The sequence below is a fragment of the Oryzias latipes genome, chromosome 4 (assembly GCF_053564925.1).
Source record: "Oryzias latipes strain Hd-rR chromosome 4, Olatipes_Hd-rR_3.1".
NCBI classification, from domain to species: domain Eukaryota; kingdom Metazoa; phylum Chordata; class Actinopteri; order Beloniformes; family Adrianichthyidae; genus Oryzias; species Oryzias latipes.
Window position 1 is genome coordinate 36,457,068 of NC_136240.1, and position 22,135 is coordinate 36,479,202.

At 41.3% G+C, this 22,135-nt stretch overlaps 1 protein-coding gene across 1 annotated transcript; it reads right to left on the bottom strand.

Annotated features, from left to right (window-relative positions):
- Positions 1–12,195: 12,195 nt before the first annotated feature.
- s1pr4 (sphingosine-1-phosphate receptor 4) lies at positions 12,196–15,348 on the bottom strand. The gene is made up of 2 exons (XM_004068454.4): positions 15,151–15,348; positions 12,196–13,848 (listed from the first exon to the last, which is right to left on the bottom strand). Exons 1-2 carry the CDS (start codon positions 15,247–15,249, stop codon positions 12,496–12,498), a joined length of 1,452 nt encoding a protein of 483 aa, XP_004068502.3. The 5' UTR covers positions 15,250–15,348; the 3' UTR covers positions 12,196–12,495.
- Between the last annotated feature and the right edge of the window lie 6,787 nt (positions 15,349–22,135).

The window sequence follows — 22,135 nt, forward strand, 5'->3', positions numbered from 1 at the left end:
CCCACCTACAGTAGGGGCAATTTAGAGTAACCAATATGAAGCATGTTACTAGCTACATTTAAATCATAAAGTTCATGAGACCCAAAGGCGATGCTGGATTCTAAGGAGGGATTCCTCGGCAGGTTCAGACGTGAACATCTGGGGTTTATGCAAATCAGTGTTAAACGCATGCCTGGAGAAAGGTCTAAACTGATAACACTGACATTTTTCCCAATGTATTTTTGACGTCTGACATCAGTCTGCTGGGCTGGAAAAATGTTTCCTGAGCGTCTGGCTGTCTAGACAGGACTACATCTACAAACAAGCCAAATGTAAAGCTGTTGTAATTTCAATAAAGGACTATCTATCTATTTGTTCTGGAGTGAGCGGTACAGGTGTGAGGTGTGAAGTGAATTTGCTCACTTGCCGACTCTTTTTCAACATCCGCTGAGGTTTATAGGGTTTTTCAATCCAGAAATTGGAAATGATGGTTTGAACAGGTTGTAGTTCGAGTCACACTCGACATGATCCTAAGCGTGGTCAAAACCGTCTTTATCGCTCAAATTCTGATGTTGATAAAGTCTTCACATGCACCTGTTGACCCATACGGATGCTGTAGGTTCTGGGGTGTACGGCCCCGCGGAGGGTCTTAGACAGGTACGGCTGCACCTTAAAGGGAGCACAGGTGTGTCTTGAGGATCCTTTGAGGCTTTTCTGGCTACCTCAAGGGGCGTCATGAAAATGGAATGTACCATTGTTGTGTGTGTGGTAAGTGTATCGTGAAGTACTTCCAAGGATCATACAAGTACAGGTGATGCCGTCATGCAGTGTCTTTAGCCACTCTCTAGTTGTTAGTAAGATGTGAGTCCTGGGTCCTTACTGACCCTGCACAAGTGCTGCACGCATGGGGTATGCCCGTGGTCCATAAGTGCCTGTAGGATGTCCACTCAAACTGCACTCTGATTGTCCAATTTCTTCATTTCTAACAGTCAGGCTGCGTACGAGGAGCATGCACGGATCACATGCACGGATCACATGCACGGATCACATGCACGGATCACATGCACGGATCACATGCACGGATCACATGCACAGATCACATGCACGGATCACGTGAACAGCACTAACAGGCTCCTTGCGCGGCCCGTTGGATTTAGGGACATCAAAATAAAGAAAAATCTGTACGCCTCATCTCCATCTCACCCTGTTCCCCTTTTCTTACTCTTGTTTAAGTGTCACTACGACCTGTGGCCCATAGCCTGCCTGTAGAAAACATGGGCAGTTGTGACTGAGACTTTATAGGCTTCAGTCACAAGCTGACAGATGAGATCAAATTAACTTGAATAAAAGGATAGTTTTGTTATTTTTACCATTGGATCACCGTGGGATTTACCTCTTGTTACCTCTAGTTTGTTTTTCTGATTTTCCTCCACAGACATCAGGCTGTAAATATTCCTGATTCATCCATAGATCAGAATTTTTGTTCAGTGACATTTCTGTCCATCTGGATGAAGCTCGTCTGCTGGACTATTTAAACATGTAGTTGTAGATTTAGATAAGTTAATTCTCTCTAAGAGTTCTGGTAAATCGCCTGTCCGTCCTGGGGGAGGATCCCTCCTTCATGTGGACGCCCCTGAGGTTTCTGCTTTTTTTTTTCCTGGAATGTGTTTTTTTTAGGAGTTTTTCCTGAGAAGGAGGGTCTAAGGGCAGGGATGACCAGTTTAGTTTAGTCTGTTTGGTTCAGTTTTTTTTGTACTTTATGATTTTATGTTTACTTTACAATTACCGGAACGAAGCCCATTGAGACGACTGCTGTTGTGATTTTAGACTAAATAAATAAAATTGAACAGAATTATTCATTAATATTTCCTAGTTTTTGGTAGACTGCTTTTCCTTTTTCAGACACAGAAAAGGTTTTAAAGAAACAGTGTAACAGTGTTGAGCTGTGCTGTTTGATGAGAAACAGGAACAGACCCTTCAAACAGGACAGGATCAGCTAATCTGGAAGAGGAATCACCAATCATCAGTTCTCTGAATCAATCAGCATATTTCCCTGAAGAAGGGATTCTCACTTCTTCCATTCCTCTTGTGCCCTGGCACATTTGCAAATGAGACATTTTTCAGATTAAGAGGAACCCAAAATTGGATCCAGTCTTTCATAATTTCCTAGGCTCTTATTAGATTTTTACGAGTTTTTTGCCAAACGGTGTGGAAGCATGATCACAAAGCAGTGCATTTATCCATTTGAGGTGGAATTTCAGGCACATTTAGACAAAACAGAGACAGAGATGCTGAGGGGGAGTTTGGAACCTATTGAGCTGTTTTTTTTGATGAAGGACCACAGCACAGACTTTCCAGAGTCCAGATAAAGCAGCTCAGTGTTTTTAGAGGCTCCTAAAAGTCTAGTGGTCTACTGACTGGTACAGATGTCTATTTCTGCCAGAAACTGTTCACAAAAGGAGGAGTATCCTTCAACACCCCCCCCCCCCCCCAATTTCCTAATTCAGGTAATAGTCAGAGTAGAGCATTGTGGGACTGCTAGTAAATCAAAATGCGATTCACTTGATTTTATTGGAGTTTTATTGTTATTCATCAAGGCAGTTATAATGGTTAATTTACATTTCCCACCAAGCTGATGAATGATGGTTTGAACATGTGGCTCCTTGCCCTCACCTGTTGTCTTTCTCTCCTCCCAGACAGTTTATCGCTGGCTGTTCTGTAGCTGCACACCTGGAAGCAAAGCCAGCTGGGTAATTACAAAGGATGCAGTCGGGTCTGCACACATCCGTCATCAGTCACAGGAGAGAAAAGCCAGTGTTGATGTAGGAACAGAGAGCAACAAACTGGGCCGGTGATTATCCACCAACATGTCATGTATGATCCAACAAGCAGCTCCAAGCTTTCTGCTAATAAAGAATCTGCTGCTTCTCCATAACACGCCACACCTGGAGCTGTGCCAGACGCACAAGCGAGGAAAGTCTGTCCTCTTCACCGAAGAAGGAAGAGTCTGACACTGAACACCTACACACAAACACACTTACACACAAACACACCTACACACAAACACACCTACACACACACACACCTACACACACACACACAAACAAAACATGGACACTAGGAAGTAACCTCTTAACCCTTGTGTTATCCTAGACACTCTAACATTGGGAGTTGGGTCATCTAGACCCACTAGACAGTGCTCTGAACCTTTTTTCTTCAATGATTTGTGATCTTCACTGGTGTCCATGGATTACATGAAATCTTTCCACCTTTATCCACCTTTGTCATGGTAGGGAGAACACCTCAATGCAAGGGGGGGGGGGTCATTTTGACCCCATAGGATAGCACAAGGGTTAATAAATATCCCTATTTGAAAAAAAAGCCCCAAAACATCAAAATCATGGAACCTGCATATTTCTGCAGGTTCAAGATTCAAGAGCAACTTTATTGATCCCTGAATGTTTGCAGCTTTCTGCAATATCTGGGAATGTAACAATAATAAAATGTAATAAAAGCAGATAAATAACATTTACAAATGTATATGTATTCAATTAAGTCTAACACAATTCATTTAGCTGTAAATCCTTTTCTGCCTTCCTGAAAGAATAAAAATAATTTTTAGTTCTTTGATTCTATTTTTTTTCTTCTTTTTTTTTAGCACATTGAAAAGCATCTCTCCAAACGTGCGACTTAACCAAAAGGCTATTTTTCATCTGTTGCCCCCAGTCAGGGGTTAAAGTTGTCCCCCTAAAAACAGTGAAATTCAACAGAAACAAATACAATTAAATAACAAAAAAGTTAATTTCAAATGTTTGGTTTTAATGGAGGTTTAGAGAAAACATAAAGACATAGTCAGAAAAGCCAATTGAAGTCACTCTGCAAGGAAATGCTGAGACATTTTGGTATAAATGTCATTTGTATGCCGTTTACACAAAATACACATTTATTTTCAAAGTGACGAAAGGGTTTAGTTTTACTATCATGATTACAAGAACTTGTAATATTAATTGTAAATCCAGTCTTCCCCGTGAGAATATATTTCACAAATCTACACAAACATGAACAACATTTGAACCTTTTGAGCAGACTTGTTTTGGTGCATTGTGTGTGTAGGCAGGTCACCGGCAACCAAATAAAAACTGCAATAAAACACCAAGGCCTTTTAGATTGTCGTTATCATTTCATATCAATAGCTTCTTTTTTTTTGGTTGAACTTTTGATTTCTGCTTTCTCATCACAACAAATAACAAACAACAATTCCCTGAGATACATTTGACCATAAGTCCACATCCAATAAGGTGTACTATATTTCTTTTCAAGTTGAAACAAAAAATTGCATTCCATTGTTTCAATCTCCCTCTTAATATTTTTTCCAAAATTCACTAATAACCGGGCAGTCAAAGAAAATATGTGTATGATCCCCAATTTTTCCGCATTGCCTCCAACATACGGCTGTAGTTGAACCCTAATAAACTTAGAGATTGACAGAGGAGTGAGAAAGAATCGCATTTTGATTTTCCAATCAAATTCTTTCCATATTTGGCTTTTAGTTCCTTTATGGATTTCCTCACACAATTTGTCCCATTGTTCGTCTTCTATTATACAGTTGGATTCTAATTCCCATTTTTCTTTGATATTATATGTATTCTTTTTAGCAGCAGTTCAGAGTCTCTTATACAAGTTGGAAACGTGTTGTTGAGTTGGAAGTTTTTTTCTGCAATTGTAATAAAATATTGTTCTATGCAGTTTTTTTTTAATTCTGTCTCTCTCTTTGTGGTTCATGATGAAATGCCTGATTTGTAGATATTTATAAAAATCATTCATCAAGAGACCAAACTGTCCTTGAAGCTGTGAAAAAGACTTAAATTCTGCTCCATCCAACAGCTGTTTAAGAGTAATAAGGCCTTTAGTGGCCCATGTCCTGAAACCGGGTTCCTGTGTTGAAGGCAGAAACTCTATATTACCGACAATAGGCATTGCTCTGGAAATTGACCCTGTGTCAAGTAACATTTTTTTAACTACATTCCACGTCTTTAGAGTATGTTTGATCCAATCATTTCCAATTCTACCTTTGTTGACAGATTTTAGGTCAATAAGTGGAAGACAACCGCACCCCTTTAGTCTCCCCTTGTTCCACTTTAATCTATTTTACTACCTCGTCCTCTCTGATCCAGGCCACGATAGCTGTCAACTGAACCCAGTAGTGTAACATTAGATCTGGTAGAGCCAGGCCGCCTTTATTTTTGGGTAAAAAAAAATTTTTCAGTTTAATTCTGGGTCTTTTTCACTGCCATATAAATTGAGAAATCATTTTGTTCAACCTGCTGAAAGTTGATACAGGAATACAGGAATGTTTACCGGAAGAGATTGAAACAAAAACAGAAGAAGAGGAAGCACATTCATCCTCGCTGTTTTTACTCTGCCCATTAAAGACAAAGGTAAAATTTCCCAGCGGGTTAAGTCGTTCTTTATCTGGTTTAGTAGTTTTGTATTGTTGGCGTAATAAAGTTGTGTGGGTTGGGGTGTCAGAATGACTCCGTAATATTTGAAACCTTGTTTTGACCAATGGACTTATATCCAGAAATATTACCATAATTATTTAGACATTGCATAAGTTTTGGAATTGTGGTTTGAGGATTTTTCAAAAACAGTAATATATCGTCCGCAAAAAGAGATTTTTATGAATCGTCCCTCCCCCGTCTTTAATTCCCTCGATCTGGTCGTCTTGACGAATCACCTGTGCCAAAGGCTCAATACTAAGAGCAAACAAAAATGGTGACAATGAATCACCCTGTCTGATTCCTCTTTCTTTTTTTTCTTTTTTTTAACTTGTTCTGTCCAACAGCTGAGCAAACAGATTAGAGCTGAAAGCATTTTTGTGTTGGACAGGTTTTACTATCACAAAAAGAGGTTATATAGCTTCGAGAAACTAGAGTGTAGATTTGTATAAACCCCTTTTTGTCGTATTATTTTTTATTTATTTGTTACATTTAGTGTGTGTGGGGAGGGAGAGGGGAAGAATGTGAGGGGAGGGTGGAAGAGAGTAAAAGGAAGAAAGGTGAAAAGGTGGGGGATACAAGCACTGATTTGACTAAGTTATTATTTTAAACTGTAACAATTATACCAGATCTGCTGGAAAGACGAATGTTACATCAAAGGTGAAAATCTGACTGAAATCTGAAATCTGAAAGTCTGACTCCTCTTTCTATGTTAAAGAAATCGGAGCAGTGTCCGTTCACTCTGACTTTTGATTTTGGGTTTTTATACAATAATCTGAACCAATCTACAAACTTCTCCCCAAAGCCCATTTCCACCAATGTGTGTTCCAGGTATTTCCAATTCACCTGGTCAAAAGCTTTTTCAGCAACTGAACTGAGAAGCATAGATGGTTGGGAATTTTTGGCCATTAGTGATTGCAGATTTAGAGCTCTCCTTACATTGTTTGTTCCTTGACGACCTAGAATAAGTCCAGTTTGATCTGGATCTATAAATTTCTTAATGTATTTCTGTATCCGGGTGACTAGGATGGATGTTAGTATTTAACAATCCACACACAGAAGACTGATTGGGCGGTAACTCGAACACTGTAGTGGATCTTTTCACTCCTTATGTAAAACCGTAATGATAGCTTCAAACCATGACTCTGGAGGGCTCACGGAATCTAAAACATAGTTATAAAGTATGGGAGTCAGTCCGTTTACATATATTTTATATATTTCCCCTGCAAACCCATCTGTTCCAGGTGACTTGTTTTGTTTTAATTTGCCTATTGTTACTTTAATTTCTTCCTCTCCAATAGCTTCTGTCAGTCCAGAGGCCTCTTCTGGTGTTAATTTAGTCATTGACATTTTGTCAAAAAACACTTCGATTTTCTTTTGTTTTCCCTCCAAGACTTGGTTTTCAAATAATTGTTTATAATATTTAGCAAATGTTTCTGATATAGTTCTAGGATTGTTTAATCTCAGGAACTACTCGGCTTGCCTGTGTTTTTTTTAACTGAAAGGATCATAGTCGACTGGCTTTGTTACCAAATTCGTAGTATTTTGATTCATAAATCTAAGGCTACCTTCTGCCTTATGGGTTAGTATCTCATCAAGTTTAGTTCTTTTTTCTTTAAGTTTGTCCAGAATCGCTTGACTTCTCTGTTGTTTGTGTTCAAACTCCAATTTCTTTATTTCAGTTTCAATTTTTATTTTGTTTCTGAAGCCTATCTCTCTTTAATGCCCAATGGAAATTAATCTTCCCCTTATAGTGGCTTTTGCTGCGTCCCATAGAACTGAGGGCGAGACCGTTCCCATATCATTAAAATGAAAGTATTCTGCTATAGCTGATCGTATTTCCTCTCTAATTGAAGTATCTGTCAACAGTGAAACATTTATTCCTCAATATTTGAAACATGGTTCCTCCCCCAAATACAGTGTCATCACTACTTGGCTGTGATCTAAGATTGTAATAGGTTCTATTACACAGGTTTTAACTTTATGAATGTCTTTTTTAGTTATCCAAAAATAGTCTAGTCGTGATTAACTTCCATGAACTTGTGACATAAAAATGAAATCTTTATGATTTGGGTGGAGATGACGCCAACTATCAACCAACCCAAGTTCTTTCATCATTTTCAGTACACTTTTAGATGTTCTATTTGGTGTCTCAGAAGACGTAGGTAATTTATTTAATTTATTGTTCAGAACGCAGTTTAAATCATCCCCTGTAATCACAATGCCTTCCCCCTTATCTGCTACAAGATGTGCAGGTTTTTTAAAGAGAAGTGGGCAGTTTTCCTTTGGAGCATAAACATTTTGAATGCTCAGTTTAAGTCCTTCAATGGTTCCCACCACCATAAGGTATCAACCCTCTTTGTCTTGAAATACTTTTTCACAGTTAAAATACACAGATTTGTTAAAAAAAATGCCAACACCTCTTTTTCTTTGGTTTCTACAAAAAACTGTTATAAACGTGGTCCACCCATTCCCTTTGGCTTGAGGTGCTCTGTTTCTGAAAGATGTTTTTCTTGGAGAAACGCTACAGCGCATTGCAACTTTTTTAACTCCCCCAAGATTTTTTTCCTCAGAGACAATTCATTGTGGAGGTCGACGCTTCCAATTCGAAACAAACCTTGTGCTTATTTCTCCCGAAAAACTCTCGCCCGCTGAACAGAACTAAGATGTTGGCAACAGGGAACTCTTAGCTATAAAACTCACTTCAGAAGAGTGGCGACATTGGCTGGAGGGGGCTGAACATCCATTCATCGTCTGGACAGATCACAAAAATCTGGCGTACCTACGCTCGGTCAAACGCCTTAACTCTCGCCAGGCTCGTTGGTGTTTGTTTTTTGACCGTTTCGATTTCATAATCACTTATCGTCCCCGGCAGTTGCAATGTTAAGCCCAATGCTCTCTCCAGGAAATATAACCACTCGGAATCCAACCAGGATCCCAACCATGCTCCCTGTCCCCATGGAACTCTGGACGTACCCTCTTCCCTCAGGTCTGACGTCCTTACTTGGGGGCACTCCTCACGTATTTCCTGTCATGGTGGAGTGCGCAGAACACTCAATCTACTTAAAAGACATTTCTTCTGGCCCGCCATGGAGAAGGACGTACGTGAATACTTGGTGGCTTGTTCCACCTGTGCCCGCTCCAAGATGTCTAACTCACCTCTTGCTGGTTATCTGCATCCACTCCCCTCTCCCAGTTGGCCATGGTCCCCTGGACGGTGCCGCTCTTCTTTCTAGAAACATTTCTGCTAGCCTTAGTCTGTCAACCTGACAATCCAGAGACGAGACCCGGGTGCAGAGCAGCAGTGTAAAACGCTCCTCTGAGCCTCCCTTAGGGTTAGTGCCGGTGCAAAACCCATGCAGGGAAAGTCAAGCAGGTCCTAGTTTTCATTCAAATGAAAGGAGCGCGTCATAGAAACCTTACAGTGACAGACAGCAGTTCTCATAAGCAGAATTATGATGTCATTAAATGCGGTTTATTAAACATTCCATCCATTTCCTCCAAGTCCCTCTTAGTCAACGAGTTAATTACTGATAACAACCTTAGTCTTTTAGCCTTAACAGAAACTTGGCTCCATCAGGATGACTATGTTAGATTGAATGAAGCAACCCCCCCCACTTATGCTAACTATCAGAAATCCAGGATTTCAGGGAAAGGAGGGGGTTTGGCAGTAATATCACAGTCTAGCTTACTTCTCAGCCCTAAAGTTAAAAATGCTTAGAATTCATTTGAAAGCATCATATTGTCTATAAATCACCCAAACAGGAAAACTCCAAAACCTGTTTTACTCATAATTATTTATCGCCCCCCCGGCCCATATTCAGAATTTTTAACTGAGTTTTCCGACTTCCTATCGACTATTGTCTTAGATTCTGATCAAACTATAATATTAGGGGATTTTAATATTCATGTTGATGACCCCAGTGACTGTCTAGGAACGGCTTTTGCAGCTTTATTAGATGATGTTGGTTTCACCCAAAGTGTGAATGAACCCACTCACTGTCATAAGCACACCCTGGACCTTGTTCTAACCCATGGGATAGAGATCAGCCAGCTGAGTGTCCTTCCTCTTAACCCCATCATTTCTGATCACTTTCTGATTACCTTCCAGTTTACACTGGAACATCCTTCTGCCCCAGTGAATAAGAAACAGCTTAGAAGAACCTTAACTGACCGTTCTGTGTCTGAGTTTAAACACACAGTTCAGCCAGTACTTAGTGATATTCTGAGAAAATACTCTGAGACCAGCTCCCATAGTATCAGTCCTAGTATAAATGACCACTTTGTTAATGATGGCTTACAAGCCCTCACTGATACCTATCAGACAGATAGGATTTAAACCACTGGAGAGCAGATCCTCTGATCCCTATGTCCTGCTCTAATCTATGGAGTAAAATACCGTGGTCGATAGTGTCAAAGGCTGCACTGAGGTCCAACAGGACCAGAATAGAAAGTAGTCCCTTTTCTGAGGCCAATAACAAGTCATTAGAGACTCTAACTAGTGCAGTTTCCGTACTGTGGTGAGGTCTAAACCCCGACTGAAAGTCTTCAAAGTGGCTGTTGTCCTGTAGGTGGCAGTAAAGCTGCTTAACTACAACTCTTTCTAGGATTTTAGAAATAAAGGGCAGGTTTGATATCGGTCTATAGTTGGCCAAGATGCTAGGATCCAAACTGGGCTTTTTCAGAAGAGGTTTAACAACTGCATATTTAAAAGACTGTGGCACGTAACCCGTTTCCAGAGAGGCATTTATCATTGTTAATATGGGATCATTAATTAGGGGAAAAGTTTCTTTAAAAAGTCTAGTGGGAATTGGGTCTAACAGACACGTTGAGGATTTGGAGGACGTAATAATTGATGTTATTTCCGCTTGATCCACAGCAGTGAAGCAGTCTAATGTTACAGAGGTTTCTATGGATGCCTCCACTTCTACCGCTTCAGCCTGTTCTGGGCTGATAGTAGGAATAACTTGATTTAACTTATGTCTAATATTTGAGATTTTACTATCGAAAAATGTAAGAAAATCATCAGAGCTGAGAGAAACAGGAACATGTGGTTCTACTGAGCTCTGACTGCGAGTTAATCTAGCAATAGTGCTAAAAAGAAATCTTGGATTATTTCCATTCTCTGATATTAAGGTTGAATAGTACTGGCTTCTAGCTCTACGCAGAGCTTTTTTATAATTTAATAGGCTATGTTTCCAGATATTCAGAGACTGTTCTGAACCGGAGCGGCGCCATTCTCTTTCCAACTTACGGGTTTCTTGTTTAAGAGACCGAGTTTCAGCGTTAAACCACGGTGCTACTCGGTTTTGTCGAACGAACTTGGGTTGGAGGTGGGAGCTGGTCTCAGAGTATTTGCTCTGAATGTTACTAATGTGTGGTGAGAGCAGCCATGTTGTTTCCTAGAGACACTGAGGAAGACAGGAAGCAGAGATGAAGATGCTGAGGGTCTCTTTGGGAGGGACCAGGATGGATCAGGAATGAGGACATCAGAGGGACAGCACATGGTGGTCCTGGAGATCAAGCCAGACTGAGATGGTTGGGACATGTCCAGAGGAGACACTGAAGGATGCTGAGTCTAGAGCTGCCAGAGGTCCAGAGGAAGACCAGAGAGGAGGTTTCTGGATGCAGAGAAGGAAGACATGAAGGTAGCTGCTGGTAGAGGATGAAGAAGACAGACGGAGGAAGCTGATTGGCTGTGGAGACTCTGAAGGGAAAAGCTGAAAGGAAAAAAAGAAGAAGATGCTGTGGTGTGGTGATTGTTGCCTTATTTGCTGCGTGGCGCTTGTGTGAGTTTCTCCAGGTACTATTGCCTCCAAAATGAAGTAGCCAGTGCTAATTGTCCCTCTGTGATGGAGAAAGCCCCTGATGAGGACGAAGTGAATATAGATGAGCAGCTGTAAACAAATATTAAAAGTCAAAAACAGCAAGAGATCCCTCAAGTTGTGCTCTTTAGATGTGAAATACACATGCAAACCAATGCAGGATGTTCAAAACTTTTGTTTGGTGGAAATGCCTTCTGCATGCTCAAATGAAATCAAAGCCAATTGTTCCCCTGTTCAGTTGGCAGCGGAAGGATGGTACAGTAATGGGTGTAGCTCACATGTGTGTACTGTCTCCTAAACCTTATCTCTCCTCCGTCAGACAGTCATAATGAATTTATCCATTAGGCCTAGCTGTGCGTGTGCCCTTGGGGCTGCAGTCCCAGCACTGAACTGAACCTCCATCAGTCATCCTGTCAGAGAAGCAGGAAGCAGCAAAGAAAAGGGACTTTTGAAGCTCCACGATGAGAAAAATAAGCAGAAATGTTTCCTGCTATACCCTCACATGTTGCTTATATAGCAGGTTTTTGCAAGCGTGTTACATGTGGTGCCGTGAGGAAAATCCAAATCTAATTGGAGCATTTTTATAAAAAGGAGATCTACCTCACTTAGGTTTTGTTCAGACTGGAAACACGTGGTTCGCTTACAGTGAGCCAGAGTTCGGTTCCCCCGATTATCAGGGACAAATTTTCAGTCTGATTACACCCAAGTGGACCCTGGTCCGGGACCAAGAACCGCTCTTGGGCCCATCTTTGGAGGTGGTCTTGGTCTGCTTCCAACCGGACTGAACTCTGTGTGGCATTTCTAATATCTCTCCTGATTGAAATGCCAATCAGAGCTTCAGAGATGAACCTCCCCCAGAGGAAAACTGAAGCATTATCTACTGAAGACAAGGGTTTAATGAAAATAAACTTTATTTGTACATCTGCTGGTTTAATACAATCTTTCAACATCTTACAACACATGGTTTTATGTACATACTCAACTAAAGTTCATAAAAATACAGGCTGACATGGCAAAAGGAAACAGATTTTCAATGTTTGAGAAATATTTTGTACTTTTTAATACCTAATGACTGATAATTGTCACATCTTTTAACTGATAAAGTCATCTTTCATTCAGCTTTTACATTTAAAATCAGAGGAAGTGGGTTCACACGTTTCAGGTCTTTCTTGGGAGGGGAAACAACTTGTGGTTTAACCACTTGAAACTGACAAGCAGCTGGTTGTGGTGCTCAGTCGGCATTTTCTTGGTGTCTTCCGGGGCTTGCTGGGGGTGGAAGGCGGGGAGGCCACACTCAGATTCCTGACCTTGCTAAAGCTGTTCCTCAGACTGTCCCTCCTGCTCTCCGAGGTGCTGCTGGTCTCCTTGGATGTGAAGGTGTCGGGGCGACAGAGGCCGGCCCTCAGGCAGCAGCAGCACAGCAGCTCCGCTATGGCCTTTCTCATGTCACTGCTGCCCAAGGCGTAGATGATGGGGTTCAGGCCGGAGTTCAGAACAGCCAAAGAGATGCAAAAATCTGCACTGAAAAGGAGGGCACACTGGCGGGACACGCAGAAAAAGTCCACGATTAACAAGAGGAACAGCGGCCCCCAGCAGAGCATGAAGACTCCCACAATGGTGATGACAGTTTTGAGCAACGCTAGGGAGCGTTTGCGACTGCGCTGAGGACCCAGCTGGGCACTCTTGTGCACGTGGCAATAGATGGCACCATAAAGCACGCCGATAGCTAGGAGGATGAGGAAGAAAATGACAAGCGAGAAGAGAACGTAGGTCTTGGAGTAGAGAGGGAGGAGTGTGGAGCATTCGTCCAGGTTACACACACAGTTCCAGCCCAGCAGAGGCAGGAAGCCAATCGCCAACGCCAGCGCCCAGCACAGCGCCACCAGGCCATAGATCCGATAGTAGGTGTTCCTGGTTGACTTCTGTGGCAGGGGTGTCATCATGGTGGTGTAACGCTCCACAGCAATCAGCAGCAAGCTGAAAATGGAGGCCGCCAGGGCCACGAACAGCATGCCCTCCCGGAAGAGCCAGAGCGCCGGCGTGAGTCGGAACGTCTGCCTGCCAGACATGCAGATGTTGACCAGGTAGGCCGTTCCTGTCAGGAGGTCGCTGAGCGTGATGTTGGCGATGCACACGTAGACCCAGCGGCGACTGTGGCGGATCCGAGAGATGACAGCCAGCAGCACCAGGAAGTTCTCCAAGACGATGAAGAAGCTGAAGGAGAGGAAGACCGCCATGGAGACGCTGATGTGACTCTGGGCGCTGGAGAAGGTCCTGTTCTGCAGGCGACCCGTGTGGTTGTAATGCAGCAGAATCACGTAGCTGATGCCCGCGGAGGCGTTCGGGGAAGTGGTGTTGGGGTAGTTGTACAGATGGGGACAAGAAGACGGCGAGGTGAGGAAGGAGAGGGAATTCATGGCAAGAAGTGAGCGGGTCCGGATGGAGGTTGCTGGTGAACCGAGCCGCACAGAGACGAGTGCAGCACTCCTGTGTTCAACAGGCTGTTCCACTCTGACCACTGGTGCTCGCCGCTGACGCAACCACACCTGTGAAGAGAAAAAAACGGGTTGGCTTTATCTCCATGGCAACCATTTTATTTTTTGGTCACCTGGGGGTGACGAACAGTTCTATGTAGTTTTTACAAGAATCGGCAAAAGTAAACTTTTGGATTTCCTCGGCAACAGAGTTTTTTTGTTAGCCACGCCTACATTCCTAATATGTTCATATAAAATGTCATATTGTTTTAGCTTGAGCCAACGACTAATTTATAAATTTTTACAATATTCCAATAACAAATGTGCGAGCAACAAGGATACGCCGCTTTTTAGAGCTCGCCACGCCATCGCTGTTCAAGATCTACAAACTTTAATTCCAACATTCATCCCAATGATGCTCAAGGAGTTACGAGGCAGGAGATGGAATTCCCTCTGTAGAAGGCACTGAAGGGATTTTTGTTCAAGATCACAACTCTTTCCTGAGGTCAAAGGTCAACGAAGCTTTGAATTTCGTAAAGATCGCTGGAAAAAAGTCTTCTTTTCCCATGGGGGGTGTACCACTGGCGACTTGGTCCTGTGCCCCTCCCCATAAATATTTCAAACCTTTAGTAGATTTGGAATTTGTTTTGACCCCTTTAGGAGTTGTGTACCTGTGATGTCATCATTTTAGGGAGGGGGGGGGTCGTTCTATATGTCAAAAATTCCTTTTTTTACTGGTTACTAGGTGCATGCAAATTTCTGTGACGGGGTGAAATTTCTGTGGTAAGAAAGAAGAAATGCGAAAGGATGGGGTCCTTGGCGTCCAGAACAGAGTTAGCCTGAAACCTCCTGTGTTCACGGAGCGAGAGGGTCGCTTCAGTCTACGTTTAAAGGCATTTAAAAGGCAGTTAAAGCCCCCTCTGTGTGCCCCAATCCTCAACTGTCTGTGGTTAACACAGGATGAGCAAACAGCGAGGGCATTTAAATAAACACGTGGGGAAAACGCTCCACGTGGTTTTTGCAAAAACACAGAAAAACCTCCAAAGTTTGGTTCAGATTATTAATGTAGATTTAACATTTGACAAATCACTTACACATCAACAACTGATCAAAATGACAGTTTTCTTCTACTTTCCTCTGAAAATCCCATTCATCAAAATCAACAAGATGAGAATTCATTATTTTCTATGTACTTTTTTTTAAAAGACATGACAATTTTTGTTTGTTTTTTTAGATAAAATGACACTAAATTGTTTTTTTCTATTTAATTGCTGTAAATGATGTCATCAAATCTATAACAGGTCATTTCAAACTGAAATCTAGGAAACATCCAGACTAGTGAGGTGACACTTGATGAGCAGTGGAAGTACTTACTCTGGCTGCTGCTGCTGCTGCTGCTGCTGCTGCTGCTGGTGATGCTGAGTGTGACAGCAACCTGCTGCTGGCTGCAGGTTGCTGCAGCTCATTCTTCATAGGGAAGTAGGCAGTGGGTTAGGTTAAACGACCACACCCAATTCAAAGCAGCACATGCACAAGTGCACCTCTAGCACAGACTGACACTTCAGTTTGATCAAATGAGACTCAGAAAACAGGAGAGTTGGGCCGTAAATTACAATAAAAAGCTCAAAAATGGCTTGACAGCATATTAAGAAAATGCACAAAAATAGATTTTGATGCCAATAAGCATCATATAGTATTGCTCAAGCTGGACGGTAGTGACTTGTGTGGGAAATTCTGTTTCAAAAGACAGTTTTCAATGTTTTGTAAAGTGTCGTGGCTCAATATTTTTAAGGATATGTTGCAAGACTTTCACTTACATCTACAAGGCAATAGCACACGGATAAAGCTTTCTCACAAAGGCCTCACATTTTGAATTCTTTTCTTTTTTTACCTCAGCGTTTCTCAGAAAGTGCACGAGAAAAACAGGAACTCCCAATCAAATTTGAAAGACGCCCCTCCCTGCAGATAGAGGGTTTCATATGTCTCATCCCGCAGCTGTGGTGGTTGCTTTGGGTCTGCAGGCCGGCCGCAGGCATGGCTCATACTGTCATCATGCATGGCACACTGCACAGCAGGGATCCCTCAACCATCAACAAGCACATTTCACAAGGCAGGCGGGTCATTCGGGGAGAATGGAACCACTTTGGACGTCTTCATTAACGGAGAACAGATTCAGACAAACCAAACCCCAGGATTTGGAAAGAATGCTCAAAAATCAGCAAAACTTGAATTTGTGGTGAACACATGTGGCCTTTATTAAAGGACTTTACAGATTTATGCTAGTAAAGTTCAGCCTATGAACTGTGAAGTTTGTAATGTTGAAAACAGAACTGAAACATGTCAAATGCAACCTTTATCTAAATGCTCAAAAGTCAAAGCATCTCTGTGCATTTCAAAGCAGATCAGAGTGAAACTGATTGTCATGATTGCAATTAAATAAGTTTAAATCAAACATCAGTTTTACTGAGGATAAAAAACATATTTTTGAAATAAAAAAGGCATAAAATGTCTGCCGTTTCCCTAAAATTATTTAGGTCCAAAAGCCAAACAAAAGAATCCTTATCCTTTTCAAAAGCGTCACACATTGGTTGTTACTGAAGAATGACTAAACTTAAGAAGGACAAGACAAGCTAAAGCAACAAAAGGTGAAAAAAACACCCATGACTGTTGAAAACGCCCTGCTCTGAAAATATAACTTTAAACAGTTCTGCAACCGCAAGGTTTAACCACAAGCATGGGCGTGTGCTCATGGAGAAGGTAGACCTCTGCAGCGGGTTTACATCCCCGCGGAGGAAAGGACGACTGTTCGCTTCTCGTTGTTGTTCTGGAGGCTGACAGCTGTGTGCAGGGCGACCTTGGGTTCCTTGAAAGGCGCCTAACAAATAAAATGTATTATTATTATTATTAAAGATGGAGAGCAGGTAGATGAAAAATCCAGAAGAGCCTCTTCTCCATCCCTGAGCATCTCACTGGTTTTACAGGTTCAAAAACACAAACGCGTGTTCTTTTCCCCTGTAGGGTGAAAGTCAGCCACATCCATGATTCTGTAACCCTTGGATTGACTTCAGCAGCATGAATCGTGTTTTCTGCATCCTTCCATCAGCCTCCCGTGTTGTTGGTGGTGTTCTGCTCCACCCTTTGTCGGCTCAGTGAAGTTTGATGTCATTTGCACGGCTGCAGAGTCCAGGGCTGTGGGCTCTGACTGCATCACCTGATTCTTGCAGCTTTGAGCCTTTTGGTGCACTTGGGGTGGGGTGCTTTTGCATGAGTCATTTACCTGATGTTTGGTTTACAGACACATTTTCTTGAAAACTCTGGGGGACAAATATATTCTTGAAAGAGGATCTTAGGGGAAATCCCACAGACTGACGTTTTCAAACCATTGATATTTAAACCTCTGTTTGGTTTGAGGGAAATACTGTAAAATGCAAATTTGTTGCAGTTTTAATCAAAATACATTGGTTACACTTGCAATAAAAAATACATGTGTGGCTTAACTTGGTTGTTAATTATACAAATGATTCCTACAGAACAAAAATGTCCTTTAATTTCTGCATTTTTTGGTGTTGTTTTGTAGAATAACATCAGCGACTGTGTGGAGAGCTCACCTGTGACAGAAGCACCTGTGCAATGGTGGTGGATTCCTATCTGTCAAAAAAAAACTAAATAAAAACGGATTTTAAGATGAAGATTATTCATTTTCAGCTGTTTGAAAACTCCTTCTTTAGCAAAGGAATAAAATTAGCTAGAAGTGACATCAAACTTTACGCTGTTTGTTATGCTTCTAAATTTAAGACAAAAGTCCACGCTGGACTGAAAATGTTATTAAGGAGGTAATTTCATTTAGTTCCTATTTTAGGGAAGGCAGCAGGAGTTGAGGGAGGAAAAGAAAATGAAAACAAGAGTCTGAATGTTTTTTTAAAAAGCAGGTTGGGGGGTTTCTCACCTGTGCATGCACTAATGAAGCAGATTTCATTGATGATAGAAAATGGAAACTTGAAAATAAAAGCATTCAGTCTGTGAAAGATATGAAACTCATCTTTATTCAAACCTCCAAACAAAGCTGGTGCAGCGAAAACATGACAACTTAAACTGTTATAAATCACGCATTAGAACTAATTAACTGCGAATGTGAGTTCTATTTATCGTTCATTACTAAAATATTTAGGGAAACTGCTTATTTTCGTGTTGATTGTCAGGTAAATACACTAAATCACATAGTGACACAATTTATCAAAATGAAGCTCAATTTAATTCATGTAAAATGTACTTTGTCTGACATTACTGTAAAGTATGGATTAAATTAATTTTCATGTTGTGCAGGAAGATTTCATTGAAAAATGCTGGCGTTCTTGTTGGTTAAAGGGCGACACCGCGTGGCTGTAGGGGGTATTGCAGCCCTTCGTTTGTCAGAGCAAAGTGGAGCAGAAAACAGACTTTATAAATATACACTCTTTCCAAAAATGTAGAATATCATGTAAAAATGTATTCATTTCTATAATTCCTTTTAAAAAATCCAACTTTCATAGAATTTAGATTCAGGATCCACTGTTTACAGTCATAGATTTCAAGTATGTATTTGTTAATTGTATTGTAGTAATGTGTATTTAAATTAAGGTTCCAGCTTATTAATATGAAAATATGGTGTTTGATTATTTTTCTTTTGGAAAAGTTCTGTATTTCAGACCTTGACTCGTCAGTCTGGAGCACTTGTTGCCGTGTTTCTGCATCCCAGCGTCTGCAGTCTTGAGTCGCTCTGCCTCTTTCTACGTTAAAGGTTTGTTTTTCTGGCTGCACCTTTTCTATGAAGACCATCTCTGACCACAGTTCTCTGGAAAGTTAGAGGATGGGCCTGCATCCAACTGGTTCCTGCTGGTTCTGATGGACCCGGACATTGTAGGCTCGATGTGTCTTTCTTCTGCTGCATGGAGGTTCTTTTGTTTTCATGCTCCTCCGTGTTTCTTAAACCTTGTGCTATCTTAGATGACCCCCCCCCCCCCCTTCCATTGACGTGTTCTCACTACCATGACAAAGGTGGATAAAGGTGGAAAGATTTCATGTAATCCATGGACACCAGTGAAGATCACAAATCACTGAAGAAAAAGGGTCAGAGCACTGTCTAGTGCGGGGGTGTCAAACTCATTTTCCCAGAGGGCCACATCAGCATAGCGGCTGTCCTCAAAGGGCCAGATTTGACTTATACATGTAACTAACTTGTACTGACAAATAAAAGTAACTACTCCTTAATGTGAAATAACTCATTATTTATTCATTATAACTTTTTGAAGTGACAATTACAGTTGCATAGAAACAAATGTTAGCTTGTTACTTTAGCATAAATCCTTTAACATTTGATTCTGTTAGGTTAGGTTACATGGACAGTGTTTAAGTCCTAAAGGTTAGTTGCCCAATCCGATAGTTTAAGTACAATTCCCCCTAGATATGAATAAATACACACCAATTTTTCATTTTATTTTAAGAAATTAAAAACTTTTATGCTCTTGCGGGCCACAGAAAATGACATGGAGGGCCACATTTGGCCCCCAGGCCTTGAGTTTGACACATGTGGCCTAGTGGGTCTAGATGACCCAACTCCCACTGTTAAAGTGCCTAGGATAGCACAAGGGTTAATGCATCTTCAAAAGATCTTTAACATCTGAAAAGCTCAGTCTGCTGTGAAATTCTTCTCTGCTACAGATGTTGCTGATGCGGCAGAAACTGTCTTTCAGCAGAGTTTAGCCGCTCCTTTCACACATCTGCTTCTGCTTCAGTTCATGACTGAATTCCACTTGTGGGTCATGGATGACCATAAGCACCTGTTTGCTATACCTGGTTGATCACCTGACAATTAACATACGAAATCCCGGCTTTGTGCAACTTGACCTAAAAGAACTGATGCTAGTTTGATGACAAAGGTGGAAACACGTGACATTGACTTGATTTTCATGTTTCTTTTGTTTGCTCACTTTGCATTTTGTAAAAAACATCAAACAACAGTTATTTCTGTTTTTAAAGTATTTCTTGTTGAAAGTGCTAGATTCCCGTGCACAGAACTGCATATTGAATGCACACAAATCAAATGAATTCAAATCAAGCACTTTTCATACTTATGTAACACAAAGTGCTTTACATAGTAAAAGCATTTTTTAATTTAAAAAACAAAATTCAGTTAAAAACCAGAGGCGGGTAGGAAGGTAGGGTGGATGGATGGATAGGTAATAGGGTGGAACGATTCATGTTAACAGCAATTCAATTCCCATCATAATATGTGGTTGACGATAGTATTCCTAGTCATTATTGATTCATTTTAAACTGTCCGATCCTCTGACCTAAAGTGGATCCAGATCCTCTGTCCTAAAGTGGATCCAGATCCTCTGCCCTAAAGTGGATCCAGATCCTCTGACCTAAAGTGGATCCAGATCCTCTGACCTAAAGTGGATCCAGATCCTCTGACCTAAAGTGGATCCAGATCCTCTGTCCTAAAGTGGATCCAGATCCTCTGACCTAAAGTGGATCCAGATCCTCTGACCTAAAGTGGATCCAGATCCTCTGACCTAAAGTGGATCCAGATCCTCTGACCTAAAGTGGATCCAGATCCTCTGTCCTAAAGTGGATCCAGATCCTCTGACCTAAAGTGGATCCAGATCCTCTGACCTAAAGTGGATCCAGATCCTCTGTCCTAAAGTGGATCCAGATCCTCTGACCTAAAGTGGATCCAGATCCTCTGACCTAAAGTGAATCCAGATCCTCTGACCTAAATTGGATCTAGATCCTCTGACCTAAAGTGGATCCAGATCCTCTGACCTAAAGTGGATCCAGATCCTCTGACCTAAAGTGGATCCAGATCCTCTGACCTAAAGTGGATCCAGATCCTCTGACCTAAAGTGGATCCAGATCCTCTGACTTAAAGTGGATCCAGATCCTCTGACCTAAAGTGGATCCAGATCCTCTGACCTAAAGTGGATCCAGATCCTCTGACCTAGAGTGGATCCAGATCCTCTGTCCTAAAGTGGATCCAGATCCTCTGACCTAAAGTGGATCCAGATCCTCTGACCTAAATTGGATCCAGATCCTCTGACCTAAAGTGGATCCAGATCCTCTGTCCTAAAGTGGATCCAGATCCTCTGACCTAAAGTGGATCCAGATCCTCTGTCCTAAAGTGGATCCAGATCCTCTGACCTAAAGTGGATCCAGATCCTCTGACCTAAAGTGGATCCAGATCCTCTGACCTAAAGTGGATCCAGATCCTCTGTCCTAAAGTGGATCCAGATCCTCTGACCTAAAGTGGATCCAGATCCTCTGACCTAAAGTGGATCCAGATCCTCTTCATCCAAACTTCCAGCAGTGAGACTCAGACAGAAATTCCTGCTACTGAACAGTTTTCCAGATTCTTGGATTTCTTCCAGATCATCAAGTTAATGAAATCTGTGTCCAAACCAACCAGTAAACTAGAATGAATGTCAAATCCATTCACATGTTAGTTTCCTAAAGTTCACCACTGTTGTTTTTCCACATCCAAAGAATCCAAAGGGAACATTCTTAGAACATTCTAGACACTGGATGGTCACATGACTTTATTCACAGTCTGTCCACACGTTGGACTGGAATGATGGACTGATCCGTGTTGATGACATCACACGTGTTGTCTGCTGTGATTGGTGGTTTTTTAACAATAATCCTGCTGTACCTCAGTCCAGATGGTATTTTCCCACATCGCTTATCAGTTTATCAGTTTGGTTGAATTGATTTGTAAGTTGCCTCAGACAGATCGATCTGGTTGGATCGTAGGAATGCAATTGATTAATTGATTAAGTTGATCAGTCGTCACTCTTCTAAAAAGTAAGCAAATAAAATTAATAAACAAACCTGAATAGGTGGATATAAGTCACTAAGATTGCAATAAATAGATAAAAAGATCAAATCAAATGAGTAGAAAAAAATCATGAATACATTAAAGAATTTATATCAAATAAATATATTTCGAAATTTCAGCTAGAAGCTAGATTAAAAAGGGAGGTTTTGAGCCTTACTTTAAAAACATTTATATGAAGTTAGACCAATAAATATTACTACTATTACTACTAAACGATTTAAAGGTTCTATTTATGTTTTTAAAGCTTCAATTTAGTTGGATAAATGCATATAAGCATAGAGTATTATTTAAGAACGTAATATTTACTGATTTGAAGCTATTCAACAGTACAATTATGAACCAAAAATGTTTATTGGTATGTTTTTTGTAACAGAAGGGGACGCGTCTCAGTACCGCTATGATCCTTAAGGGGCGCTGTCCTGTAACTAACGCGCCTCAGTACCGCTATGATCCTGAAGGGGCGCTGTCCTCTAACCTACGCGTCTC

What these genes read in the sequence shown, in the direction of transcription:
- s1pr4 (XM_004068454.4), bottom strand. Translation starts at nt 15,249, where the DNA reads ATGAAGAATGAGCTGCAGCAACCTGCAGCCAGCAGCAGGTTGCTGTCA. An exon ending in CAGCAGCAGCAGCAGCCAGA is followed by an intron (nt 13,849 to 15,150) that starts GTAAGTACTTCC and finishes TTCTCTTCACAG; the next exon opens with GTGTGGTTGCGTCAGCGGCG.